Genomic DNA, 14771 nt, shown 5'->3' with positions numbered 1-14771 from the left:
AGCTTCTGAGAGAACTGATGGTCTTAGATTGTAAGTGGGGCTTTTCTCATATTGTAACAGTTTAACCTAAACTACTACAACCAAACCTCTTTTTTTCACCAGTGCCCCATCTTACTGACCTGAAGTAGGAAATGCTGGCAACCAAAAATACAGCCTGAAAGGGAAGAAAATACTATTTATGCTACACATTAAATAATCCATTGTCAAGCACTTTAATAAAGTTATTCCAGACACAGTATTAATTCTACTGGAGAAAAATATTTCAAGTTATAATTATTATAATTGACCAATGCTGGTAAACATAATATCCTAACAAGCAGACTAGACTAGAGGCAAAAATGAGCAGAGGGAAAACTCTGAGAGCAACTTCGAAATTCTCCCATCCTAACGACACACACTCTCGGCACCATCATCCTTCCCCCCCACCTCTACACCCCCCACACAGCTCCCTCTCCTCTACACCCCATCTCAGCCACCCCCAGCACCCACCCCAATATCTCTATACCCCCAACTCAGCTGCCCACAGCCCCCCACTATCTCTACACCCACAAACTGTCCCCATGGTCTCTACACCCCATCTTTGCTGCCCACAGACTCCTCCTGCCTCTACACCCCCCTCAGCTGTGCCCTGCTATCTCTACACCCCCCAGCCACCCAGTCCTCCCCACCACCTCTGCACCCCACCTCAGCTGCCTACAACCCCTCCGCACTGCCTCTACACCCCAGCTCAGCCACCCCCCACACCTCTAACACCCCATCTCAACCAGCCACTAACCCCCCACCTCTGCACCCCACCTCAGCCACCCACAGCATCCTCCACTGCCTCTGCACTACTCTTCAGCTGCCCACAAACCCTCCCCAATGCACCTACACTCCATCTTAGCTGCCCACAGCCCCTCACCTGATGCCTTTACACCCCCTTAGCTGCCCAACCTCCCCGTACCTGTACACCCCATCCCAGCTACCCACAACCCCCCCACTATCTCTGCACCTCACTGCAGCTGTCCACAGCCCCCCACACCTCTACAACCCCCTTCAGCCACCCACAGCTTTTGCCCCAATATCTCTACACCCCATCTCAGCCACTCACAGCCCCCCTGCTCCCTCTGTACCCCCCTCAGACACCCAAACCCCCTCCCCACTGCTTCAACACCCCATCCTAGCTGCCCACAACCCCTCACCTGCTGCCTCTACAGCCCCCTCAACTGCCCAGCCTCCCCTCGCCTGTGCATCCCACATCTACCCACACACACCCTCTGCCACCCATACTCCCCTTTCACTGTACCCACCTCAGTCACCCACAGCACCTGCCCCACTGTCCCTACACCCCATCTCAGCCACCCACAGCCCCCTGACTACCTCTGCCCCCCCCACAGCCACTCACAAACCCTCTACACCCCATCTTATCTGCCCACAGCACCTCATCTGCTGTCTCTTCACCTCCTCAGCCACCCACACTCCCCTTCCTCGGCACCCCATCTCAGCACCCCACAGCACCTGCCCCACTGTCTCTACACCCTATCTCAGCCACTCATAATCCCCCCACTCCCTTTGCACTCTCCTCAGCCACCCACAAACTCCCCCACTATCTCTCCACCCTCTTTTGCCACCCACGGCTCCCGCCCCACTGTCTCTGCATCCCACCTTATGCTCCCCCCCTTCCTCTCCTCTACCTCCCACCTCAGCCCCACGTATCCATCTTTACACCCATGTACACACAAACACACCACCAGAGGCTTAATTCCCTGCTTTCAAACTCTCTTGCCTTAAGCTGGGGTGATGCCCTCCAGAGGGACCTTGACAAGGTGGAGAAGTGAGCTTGTGAATCACGGAATCACCAGGTTGGAAAAGACCTCTTGGATCATTGAGTCCAACCATTCCTATCTGCCACTAAACCATGTCCCTGAGCACCTCGTCAACCCATCTTTTAAAAACCTCCAGGGATGGTGACTCCACCACCTCCCTGGGCAGCCTCTGGCAGTGCCCAATGACCCTTGCTGTGAAAAATGTTTTTCCTGATACCAGTCTGAATCTCCCCTGGTGGAGCTTGATGCCATTCCCCCTTGTCCTGTCCCCTGTCACTGGGGAGAAGAGGCCAGCTCCCTCCTCTCCACAACCTCCTTTCAGGCAGTTGTAGAGAGCAATAAGGTCTCCCCTCAGCCTCCTCTTCTCCAGGCTAAACAACCCCAGCTCTCTTAGCTGCTCCTCATAAGACTTGTTCTCCAGCCCCCTCACAAACTTCGCTGCTCTTCTCTGGACATGCTCCAGAGCCTCAACATCCTTCTTGTAGCGAGGGGCCCAGAACTGAACACAGTAAGGGGTTTAACAAAGCGAAGTGCAACATCCTGTACCTCAGTCTGGGCAACCCTCAGTGTTGATACAGGTTGGGGATGAAGAATTGAGAGCAGCCCTGTGGAGGACTTGGTGGATGAGAAGCTGAACATGAGCTGACAATGCGTGCCCGCAGCCCAGGAGGCCAACCTGGGCTGCATCAAAAGAAGCGTGATCAGCAGGGCAAGGGAGGTGATTCTGCCCCCCTACTCTGCTCTGGTGAGGCCACAACTGGAATACTGCATCCAGCTCTGGAGTTCTCAGCACAGGAAACACATGAATCTATTGGAGCAGGTCCAAATGAGGGCCACGAAAATGATCAGAGGGATGGCAAACCTCCCCTAGGAAGAGAGGCTGAGAGAAGACTCCAAGTAGACCTCTGTAACCACGTGTAGGAGACCACACACATTCAGTTACTGCTCACTGACTCTGCGAAGTGTCCCGTACGACCAGAATTTGTGATTTCTTACAAGCATCAAGTACAAGTTCTTGCTTGAATTACTTCTTAAACCACTCTTCACTGATAAAATGTTTACACTTAATTTGTAGACATTTTTTAAGTAGGTAGACTCAGAAATATGGGCCATACTGTGAGAAGGCAAAGTAAATCAATTAGGAAGTGTGTATGTGGTGTAATTCGAATGACAGCTATCCCTTTGCTAACTAGACGTGCTCAGGATGACTGGATTCCTTTAAAACAACAGTAGCAAGTAGAGCACTCTTTTCCAAGACTTTTCTGGCAGGAACACTTCATATCTCTATTCAACCCACTTTTCTACTTAAATAACCACAGAAGTATACCATGCCTGGAGGAAAACTTAGTGCATGTTGGGATTTGCATGTATTTCATGGGAAAAAAACATAGTGGAAAAGGGAGGAGAGTGAATGAGAAGTAGGTGCATTTGCCTTCAGGACAAAGTTTCTCATTTTTCACTTCAATTATGCAATCTAAGCTCTTTTGCATCTGTAGAAACAGTGCTTTGTCACTGATTCCACTGCCTCTTCAGCAAAAATCTTCTGTTTGCGTCAGTATGGACTTCACAGGAGGGCAATAAAGCAACTATTCTTTACTTTTTAAGACACGCATCCCCTCCCCTCCAAAGAACCTGATCCTGCTGAAAAACTCCCAACCTCTGTACCCATATTTACCTTGAAAAGCAGTTCTGAATTCTATACAATAACCGGGGAAGGGAAGGGAAGCTCATGCATACAGGTCTGTGGTTTTTTTTCTTTTACCTACCCACAGCACAGCCGGTGTAACAGAGAGCCATTCTTTTTTATCTCCCTCTCCCTGGCACAGCAAAGAACTAGGGTTGGAGCTTCCCCACCCTTTCCTTTAATGTGCTGATATGATTTTTTTTTGTTTGTTTGTAAGTTTTCATTGTAAACCACCTCTCTTTATTACAGCGTCATCACATCAATGGCACTCCTGTGTCCAAGTTGCATGCAGGGATCACGTACACAACAGAGCAGGTTTGTTCTGTGCGTGAGAAAGGACAGTCACTCCTGAGAAAATGCTGCCCACAACTTTGCTTTCACTCTACCCAAAAGTGATGAAATGCGGATCTACTTCATTCACTTATCATTTGAACATCTTAACCTTTGGTTTTCGCGTGTTGCTGCATATAACGCATTGAGAGTGTTTTACATTTGAATTTAATTTATGGTAAACTGAACACACTCTAAAGCATTCCCCTACACAACTAACAGAATTCAGGTTCTGCTAGGAAAAAAATCACATAAATGCAATAATCACTAATACTTAGTTATCAGCACTGTATCCATTGCAACTTACCATACAGTTTGGTACAGCACCCTAAGTACATGTTCTTCCAGCCTTTTTTTTGGGTTTTGTTTGTTTGGTTTTTTTAACTGCACTTCCAAAGTATTTCATTGCCTCTCAGGTCCTTCTTTCTCCCTAGTTTTGAATCTGTTTCTTGATGTTGCTCACCACAGGTAAGAGGTACAAGTCTCAGAGACACTCACGTTCCTGTGAGCTCTGTGAAAAAAGACATCTGTGTTGGGAAGAGATACCGAAATGAGCACGTGGCTTGAGGGGAAGGCTGGCAGAACTTGGGTTGGTAGCCGCTCTCATTAACAGCACCCAATGCATCAATCCCTACAGGAACAGTTCTGGCAAACAAGCCAGAGCATGTGCTGTTGCCTTCCTGGAGCTAGTGTCAAGGCAAGAACCTCAGACTCACATCGGTAGAAGGGCAGAAATCTGTAGAAAATAAGCACCATGAGTTTCTCTTAATTTTAACTCCTCATTCTGCCATTACTACTACTCTTTTTTTTGCCGCCCTTTAAACTTTTGCTACATTTACTGAACACCTTAAAAACTTTTTAGAATCAAAATCTCTTAACTAAACAGAAAAATAAAGGAAAGCACTCAACTGACAGCAAAAAAAACCCCAAAACATTGGAAACATAGAGTGGTTTGGGTTGGAAGGGACCATAAAGATCACCCAGTTCCAACATCGTTCACCAGACCAGCCTGCTCAAGGCCTCATCCAACCTGGCCTTGAACACCTCCAGAGATGAAGCATCCATGACTTCTCTGGACAACCTGTTCCAGTGCCTCATCAACCACACCATAAAATATTTCTTCCTAATATCTAACCTAAATCTCCCTTTTTTCAGCTTTAAACCATTACCCCTCAACCTACCACTGCACACCCTGATAAAGAGCCCCTCCCTATCTTACCTGTAGCCCCTTCAGGTACTGGGAAGGTCACTATAAGGTATCCTCAGAGCTTCCTCTTCTCCAGGCTAAACGAGCCAAACACTCTCAGTCTGCCTTCCCATGAGATGTGCTGCAGCCCTCTGATCATCTTTGTGGTCCTCCTCTGGATAAGTCCTCCTTTAGAACTTAAAAACTTTGCTTTAGATGAAATGAACCCCCAAACTTGGTAATTTTAATTGCTTTTGACACCAGCTGCTCTAACAGCCACTGCAATTAATAACCAGCTTTTCTGTAATGTTAGCAAGTAACCAGGCACTGTAACTGGTTAAAATAGCTCATGGTTAAGGCAGAACAACAGCATTACATGACAAACGTTGATGAAATCCTGACTCTAGGGGCAAGACTGAAGTCTCTTGGACAACTCTCACCCTCTCTGCTCCTTTCAACTCAGCTGTTGGGAATTTACATTTAGCAATAGTGCGCTTGGCCTTCCTAGAAAAGCCATCCGATGTTTCAGCCATCATTAGCTGTACCACAGGGGCTCCCTATGCTGAGTCCCCATCTGAGTTGCACTGTGCACTTTGTAGTGGGCAGCAGAACAGCATTTTAGCACCCAGAGGGGGAAAAAAAAATCAGCTTTCTCACATCATTTTAGGGCAAGAGACATATTTTTCCAACCATGGTTACACTGCACGGTGAAGTACCTGGGGATTCTTACAGTGTTCCAAGATCTTGAATCAAGAAAATTTAATGGCTTCTTGATACATACAGTGCAAATACCATAGAAGCATCTCAGCACTGAAGAAAATCACTCCAAGGTGAGTTGATGACAAACATGAGGGAAATACCGTTCTCCTTTCTCCAGATACCGGTATGACACTGGGTTTGCTATAAGGTAAAAGCCTTTATGCGAAAACAATCCTTGGTAACTAATCTTGCAGACACAAGTCACTTGGCTGCACAGTCTGTTTCCAGAACTACTTCAAGCAGAGCTTTGCTGTGCATTGAGGAGTAGATCAGCAGTATCTTCCCCTGATATGTTTCCTTCTCCCTTTACAGCAGATAAGACAAACACAACTGCCATGAAAAGGCATGCCAAAATTACAAAGGGTTAAAGTTCTTCCAGCAGGTATGCCTGTATCAATAATAAATGTAAAGCCAAAAGTGACGTTATTACTTTAAATAGCACCAAGAATTACTGAAAGACAATTCACAAAGCCATACTAACAAAGCTATTTACCCTATCGATTTTCATGTGGTACCTGTATTTTTTACATGATTGTCATTGGCATGTATGGTATTTTTTTGCATTCCTAGTTTTCTAGATAAGAAATTCAGGCATCTTTATGTATGCCCAACACTAGCTGTTCACTCCGGCAAACTGACAGAAAATTCAGTTCTAGAAGTAAATTCAACTGTTACCTGGCCATTTACTTCAAACAATTTGAAGTAAACAATAAAACAATAAACAATAAAAAGGTGCAGAACCATAGCTGGTTAGACTGATAGGAGACTGAATGGTAAACTTCTGCAAAAATCCTCACTTTTCACAATGACATCTAAAAAGAATATTTTGGAGAGCTTAACAGCACTTGATACAGTGCTTTTTCCTGAGAGAACTCACCACAGACCACAGCCAAGAAGGATTCAGTCTCCTCTGCTTTCTGTTCTTACCCAGTAACAAACTACAGAATAAATGTTTTAGAATGTTATCCCATGTTTCTGTATATTGTGGGATGTAGAAAGTTCCGTGAGATAATGATAAAGCTTATTGCTTTTGAAGCAAGTCTATGTGATTTGAAGAAAAAAGAAGTTTGATGCATTAATTAAGGAACAGAAAAGAACAACACTGGTAGAGAAAGGGTTCTGCACCTCGATGCTCCTTTACTTCAGAGCCCATTTGCCACAGACAGCATTCAATGAAATAACAGTCTTAGCAATAAACAATAACAATACACAGAACACTACACATCATCACTCCTTTGGCTCAAAGTAATTCCAGTTTGTTACTGAATAGTTGTTACGCAAAATCTCCAACACGTCCGAAAACAATAATCTTCACATCCTAGAGCTGAAAGGGCTAGTAACACATTGGCAAGGAAATTTAGATTGCACGTCCCTTACATAGTTTTATTTCTTGTGCAGTTCGAAATAGCATCAGTATAACTTTGGTATTCACTGAAAAAGGCCTAGTTGGGAGGGCAGCTGACAGTCAATAGTTCTCCAAGGTAAACTCTGTCTGAAAAGGCATGGATTTCCAACTTCTCTAAACAAAGTAATTTGTTTGGAACAAAACCAAAATAACTTGTTTTGAAATGTTTCATGTTCCATCACACCCAAGATACAGCTGTGTTCTCATAGGGATGTTAACAACAATAATAATACTAAAATCACGCTGAGTGATGATGAAGTACCATAGTAATGTTCGCAGGGAAAGACACCATCATTTCTAAAAGCAATATTCTGAAAATTCTAAAAGCAAGATTAGCTTTTAGAGAACTTTCTATTGCTTGACCTAGTTAAAAGCCCTGTCAGTGGTTAAATTTTTCCCTCCTATAGCAGAATATTATTTAACTTTTACAGTAAGAACAAACAACCACCGGAACAACCTTCCCAGGGATGTGGTAGAGTCCCTGTCACTGGAGGTTTTGAGGATAGAATTGGACAGGGTGCTAGATAATCTCTTCTAGGCTCCCTTTCCCAAAACAGGCTGCACCAGGTTATCTTCTATAATGTCTCTTCCAACCTGGTCATTATGATTCTGATTTTGGGGATACTGAGAGACTGAAGAAAGACATTTCTTTGCTATGTGACCACCAACATGCAAGCACCATTCCTTCTTAAATCAGCTAGAAAGGTAAGATGCTAACTTGCCTAGATGGGATTATGCAGGCCAGTTAGCGTGGAGGGATGCTAGGCAGCCTGAGTACAGAATATTAGAAGGTCACATTAGGATGAAGAGGTTCTGTGAAGTCAGAGAGGTCTCTATAATGGTTAATTACCTCCATGTCCAATTCTTATCAAACAGGCAATTACAAGTTAAAATGACTCAGGTTGATTCAATGCATCATGAATGCTACTGTCAGTGGTATTAACATAGAGCAGACGTACTCACTCTGCAGCTAAGGCAAAAAAACTTCTTCTTCCCACTTAAAAGCTTAATCACCATTTACATATGTCTAAACAAAACCCTGACCATCTAGAAACTTTATATACAGCACCATAACACTTCATGTGTGTGTATATATTATACACACATATTTTTTAGACGTTAGCCATCTTTTATTTACTATAACAGCTTGACCTCGGACCTTTACATCTGCCTTCCCTCTCCCCACCCTCCCCTTTTTTTTTCCTTCCAAAGTGCCCTGCCAAAAGATAACATGCCTTCACGTATTCGGTACCAAACCCAGCAGGAGGAAAGGAGGATAGGAAGAAAGGAGGAAAGGAGGGAGAAAAAAAGAAAGAAGAAAAAAGAAAAAGTTTCAAGTACATAAACAGCATATTTAATAAATAAAACCTAGCTTCATCTTGAGCAGTGGTTTTGGTGTGAAGGGGAAGCATTTGCAAACAGGACAGCTGAGAAGAAACTTAACTGGCCCAAGCCAGTTATGAAATAATCCAGGTGATAAAACGGCATAAAACTGTACTTCTCAAGATTGAGGAGGCTAATAAAATTACAGGATCTCATGGTATTGCGTGAAAAGGATATGAGCAAGACAGAAGGGGCTAGAGAATGTAAAATTCTCTTTCCCACACCAGTAAAAATACTTTCTCTTGATGATATGCAACCTTGTCCCATTAAATATAGATCCCTCCCATGCAGACATTTTATAGGCTTGTTGACATTTACAGAAAAGTATTTCCGCTCCTCTGACCCACAGTATCTGTCACCAGAAACCCCTTCCTTATACATGTCCTGTTGCAACTAAGCTTTACGCAGAGCCTAGCATAGTGACCCTCTTGGACACTGCTATGGCACCAAGAAAACCATTGGAGGTTAACTTTAATACCAGACATTTGTACTTTGGAAGAATTTTTTGCAGAAATTATAAGGCAACCTTTAGGGGTCAAGTAGTCCGTGTTAACACCAACTTTCAAAGCTGAAGTCATTCCTATTCATATTTTTGTTAATACATAGAGCATTTTTATAAATACGATAGGCACAGACAGGATTTTTACAACTGTCAATCTGTCTTCACTTTCAAATACAGCAGCTGCTTCATCGTCAGCAAAAACTTTAGTACAGTTCCGTGTCTCAGTCTGCTGCCCCAAAGGGCCTTGTTCTTCAGCCATAGCTGGAAGGATAGATTTGCCTTTCAAGATTCCAAGCAGCAACTTCTATTATTTTAATTTGTTTTTTTTTTTTAAGTTTATTCCTTTTTGATATCAGCTGCTTTTCCCCTGTGGGAAAGATACTATGTTCTTGACATGCAAAAGTCCAGACTGCACATCAATGTATGGAGAATGGAATGAACATGTACTATAAGCTATGATGTATCTGACCCAACCCCAACAGTCATGCAAACCTTGCCCATTATGCACTAGGGCACACTGCCTCCACGTGGCAGAATAGGCTTCAGACATTCTTTTTTCTTGCATTTTACACAATCCTGTGTGTGGCTATGAATTTTAGAAATAGTTTTGGAAACAGAAGGAATAGAACCCATACAGTATTTCTGTCAGAGAGGGCAATATGGGGATGACAAAATTAATGAACCATATCGATAACAGTCTTGGTTTTTTCTTCACAAACACTCACCAGGAACACACAGTAAAGTACTAAGGCTATATATATATATGTGTGTGTATATATATATAAAAAGAATGCTTTTTCAAATGTTTATTACATCATGAAAGAAGACTAATTGAAAAAAATCCATATCTTGAACTTGATCAAAGGGGACTGATTGCTCTTCAGACCTATTAGCTAAAAGCAAGATTGAAAGAGCAGTTTTGACAAAATCACATGAGACTGTATCACATTCCTTTTTTCCAACTCATAACTGGTTTGATTCAAACTTGACTAGAAGATCATAAAAACTGCTTCAGTATTAGACCAGCTATCTGACTCAAGTACCACTAACACTGTGTTAAGTGTACAGGGGTTTTCCCATGACTAAAGTGGAAATACTTTGTGAAATTGGTATATTTTCTTCCACATCACACTTCTCCCCCCACAAAGCCCCAACCTCCACCTACTTTACCAATGTTGTTAGATACAACACCTAAAGAAGATAAAAAGACAATTATCATTTCGCCCATTTGTGTCTTTATATTCCAGTCTCTACCAGCTGACCGCAAGTGCATTCCACCTCACTGTGAACAAGGTCTTCGTATGTAACTTCCAGACTGGAAAGAAGTGATATGCTATGGCTGAAAGGGGTTTGTAAATCATCAATGCCATCATATTTAGGCTTTCCCTGCTTTGGTTAACGTGTTTTATGATGCTCCTGTCAAATCTCAATAGTACTGCACAAAATACACAGTGCAAGGGGGTGCGAGATTTACAGTGAGATTTTTTTTTTCCTTTTTCTTCCTATTTTTTCAAGACAGTGCAAGGTCTAGAGACAGTACAAGAGTCTCCAGATTAGGGTGTTGCAGGGTGCTATGCCAATTTTAGCTTACATTTCATTGTATAAACATTTTCCCATCTGTTTGGTATCCAGCAAACAATCCTATTACAAATTTTTCAAACGTCTGAGTGTTTTTGTCTCTTGAGTACTGTCCATTTTCAAAACTTCTTAAAGTATAAATTAGTAGCTATACATCTGTTGTTGTTGCTCTGTTTGAACCTGTTGCTGTCCCGACTGCTGTTGCGCTGGCTGTGCCTGGGGCTGCAAGACATCAGTCTGAGGCACTGACCTCCACGTTAGAGGATGCTGTTCTGTTATCTGGTTCCCTAGAGGGGCAATGGAGTTCACCAAAGTGGTCAGGTTTATAAAATGGGCCACAGACTGAGGATTAGCTGCCTCTGGCTGAGGCTGGATCTGAATGTCATTTTGGCGGTTGTGCAGCATGGCAGAACCACTGACGGTGTCAAATGTCACAGTGAGAATTGAGTTGTCCAGCTGTAACTGGCGTTCAGGTGCAGTCAGGTGGCCCACAGCCACTGGCTGGAGGTTTGTGAAATGGGTTCCAGCTGCCGTCGTAATGGGGGTAACAGTGATATTTGTCAGCCCGACAGAACGGGAAGGGGCTGTGACATTTGGGTCACCAAGGGTCACCACCACCTGAGGAAAAACAGAAAGGTAACCTCAACTTTGTATCTTGCAGCTGACTATCAAATATCAAGCATTAAGAAAGATCACCTGAGTGCTGGTGGGCTCCTAATTTTGCTCCTGCCACCAAGAGAAGTCATACTCACAGTGGGGAACACAGAAAGCTTAGAATATAACGACTTCCAAGCATAGATGTGAGAAGGTAACAGGAGGGAGGCATATGCAACACTCAAAACAAGCACCTGAATTAACTTTCACACTTCTAGTCACAGCTTCAGCCAGTTAGTGGTATTTGGCAAACAGTTAGATGGAAACACCAAAGGAAATTAAAATAAACATGAGGAGCTTCCTGGTCCAGCTCCTTGTTTCTTTAAAGTTTCCATTCATCTTCATACCACCACAATTTATCAAATTAGCTCTAAATGGTCTGATCACATTTTGTGTTTGCTATTAGAAAAAAAAAGGGTTATCCCTCTAGGCAATGCCTGCTGCCCATCAGCCTGCTAATGGAGCTCACCTGCTGGATGCTCTGTACAGCTGAATTAGTCTCATCTCCAACATTCCCTGTGAACTCACTTTCCTTCTCTGTGTATTCACTGAAGGCAGGGTCCTCAGGCACTTGAGCTTCCTCTTCCTCCTCACCGGACTTTTGTTTTCGTTTCTGGCCACGTTTAGGAGCTTTCGTCTGCTGTTTCCCTTCTGGCAATTCTCCCTGGTCCAAGGCTAATTCCGGCTGGAGCAACACATATCCAAACAAACAAACAAGTCATTTGATTAGTGAAGTTCCAAGTAAGTGGTTATCACCCGAAGCTGGTTCACTGTCAATTCTCAAGTGAAGAAACAAACTTTCATAAAATCCTGATTTCAGGGAATGAGACCTCACCCTGTAATTACCTCCATTTTACCAGCACCCATGTTATACAACACAGATCAACAGCTTGCATCTGCTTACACACATTATGCTGGGGCTGACTCTCTAAAGAAAGCACATTTCTTGGCAATTAGCCTATGCCCAGCTATATGTACCAAAACAGTGACATCCCCACCTCACCCGTTAGTAGGCCTAGAAACTAGCTGCCACCAGGATTCTGCAATGGCCAATTTACCCGAACAATCCCTATTGAGGAGGCATCGATGGTAGTAGTTTCTGGCAGATGCTCTAAATCACCAATCCTGACCGAAAGGATCTGTGGATAAAAAGGCATCAGCTGGTGAATTGCAGCGGTGCATAGCACAGTCAAACAATACATCATTACCCTAATAAATCCTGTAACAAACTAAAAATGATGTAATCTAACATTTTGCACATATCATTTGATATACGGGATTTAAACATGGTTTGTTTGGGGTTTTTTAATAACCTTATGGCATATTATCTTTTCCTTCTTGCTGAAAACCAGCAAAGTTTAAAGGCAACATTAGAAGAATACGTTTATTTTCATATTCTAGAGAGAACACAACCAGTTCAGAAGTGATGAATTCTGTAGAAAACAATTTGTTTGAAAAAAATTATCTTAGCACTTCTGTTTATAAATCTATGAACTGTCTCTTACTCCATTATTTTCAGCTGTATCATACATCTCAGCTTATCAAAGAACAGAGACAAATTGCCCTCTGGATTGTAGACATTTAGCTGCACTTTTAATAAAATAAAAAAAAAAAGAATAAACAAAGCTTTTTGTTGATTTCATTCCTAGTCATGATGATAAAAACCAAGGATAGTTTGAGGCAAAGTAATACTAATGATAAATAGGTAGTAAAAAGAAAATCCTCAAAGGGAATGGACAAGGCTTAGTCAACCTAAACAGAAATGCAGAGGAGAAACACAGTAGCTGTTGAGAAATTCAGAACACGGAAAAGACCCCACTGGGGCCAGCCAAAACATCCCCCTAATCCAGATACTCTGTAGCCAGTATTCACCTTTAATACTAATATTGTATGATCAGCAGATGCTGCCATTACATCTGTTCACCACTGATTTTAGATCACTTCTGAACAGAGGGAACACAACGGGGAAAAAGAATCATAAGTTATATTTCCTAATGGATTATGACAAAACATGAAAAAAAAAACCTTTAAGTTGAGGCAGCAAAAAAAAAAAGGGATTTAAATAATCAAGAACTTAATCTTTGGGGACTGGCTATCAGATATGTCTACTATTTAAATACAACATAATGAACCACCCCACAATCTATCTACCAAACTAGCTCACCTCTGGATGTTTACGCCTCATATGTCGACTCATGGATGCTCTGGTAGAAACCTTTGTCCCACACAGCTGACAGCTCTGGGCTTCTACCTTATCATGAGTGAGCTGGATGTGCTTCTGCAGCATGTAATCAGTGACATACTTCTTATCACAGACTGAACACGTCCACTGTTTTCCTACTGGCAGCAGATGGAAGGAAACACTGTTAGCGAGAGCCCCCAAGAATGAGTATCATATTGTCAGCATCTCAACAAGAGGAACAATTTTATACTGGTAACGTGACGTGTAGCATTAGTTCAAGATTGGCAAGTCTAAAGCAAGCCTAGGAACAAAATTAAGCTACTGTCTTTGGGAACTGTTTTTTAGAGGATTTACCTGTATGGATCAACTTATGAGTCTCCATTGTATTTCGCTCACTAAATGTTTTGCCACAGAGCTCACACATGAAATCTTTGATTCCTGCATGAAAAATACATTTAGCATCAGAGTGAAAAAAGCCTAAGGTATCTGGGACAATTCTGAGTCTAATATTACTGAAAAATAAAAAATACATCACAGCAAAATAAGCAGAAGAAGCCTTTATCAGCTCTTTTTATCTAAGACATGCCACTATATCTGGCACAAAATTAATCCAAGAGGAATAGATGTGCAAAGTCAAATTCTAGTTTGGGAAACGAGAACCTAAAAACTAACTTAAACGAAAACTGACACTCTAGAACTTCCCCAGACCAAACCCACCTCTCTTAAAATAGCAAAACATGAAACCAACCAAACTATTTATCTTAACTGTGTAACAGCTGATCTTTGCTAAGGAGAAAACAAATTCTCACTTTTTAAAAAACAGAATATGTATATTTTAAAATTAACATTCCTCACATTCTGACTGTTCTAGATAAGAATTCTCTCCAGAATCATTTAACTGATCCAGTGCAACTTTTGTACATCTTTAGAGTCCTCACCCGTGTGTCTTTTGTAATGCTTCAGCATGTTGACTTTCTGTGCAAATTTTCGGTGACATTCCTTGCATTCATATTCTTTAATCCCTTTGTGAAGTTTCATGTGGTGACGAAGTGCATGTTTTGTCTTCATTCCTGTGAGACAAAAGGTACAGCACAACAGTTAGTCTTTTGCTCTCACCTTAAGAAGAGATCTCAGGACGACCACGAGCTCTTAGCCAAGAGCTCTAAGATTATATTTGCTGCGTGTCCATAACTGCATATTAATTATTTAGGTAGAAATGTACATTATTATTACTATTTTAACTCCAGGCAAAAGCTCTGGGAAACATCTGAGTAACCACTGAGGAAGAAGCAAAACAGCAGAG

At 42.5% G+C, this 14771-nt stretch overlaps 1 protein-coding gene across 6 annotated transcripts in view; it reads right to left on the bottom strand.

Moving 5' to 3' along the window:
• Positions 1–4879: 4879 nt before the first annotated feature.
• PRDM15 (PR/SET domain 15) overlaps positions 4880–14771 on the bottom strand; it is a 43958-nt gene continuing 34066 nt past the window's right edge. For 2 of the 6 annotated variants that reach the window (XM_054084717.1, XM_054084736.1), the window contains exons 20-25: positions 14407–14538; positions 13823–13906; positions 13451–13626; positions 12345–12425; positions 11756–11971; positions 4881–11250 (exon numbers count right to left, since the gene is read on the bottom strand). In XM_054084717.1, coding sequence (XP_053940692.1) covers positions 10774–11250; positions 11756–11971; positions 12345–12425; positions 13451–13626; positions 13823–13906; positions 14407–14538 — 1166 coding nt within the window. In that variant the 3' untranslated portion in view covers positions 4881–10773. Of the gene's footprint in view, positions 11251–11755; positions 11972–12344; positions 12426–13450; positions 13627–13822; positions 13907–14406; positions 14539–14771 lie in introns of all 6 variants that reach the window. The other 4 variants (XM_054084698.1, XM_054084706.1, XM_054084743.1 and 1 more) reach the window with 3 other exon arrangements.

Source organism: Cuculus canorus, chromosome 1, assembly GCF_017976375.1.
Source record: "Cuculus canorus isolate bCucCan1 chromosome 1, bCucCan1.pri, whole genome shotgun sequence".
Taxonomy (NCBI): domain Eukaryota; kingdom Metazoa; phylum Chordata; class Aves; order Cuculiformes; family Cuculidae; genus Cuculus; species Cuculus canorus.
This window is presented reverse-complemented; position numbering and strand designations above follow the sequence as displayed.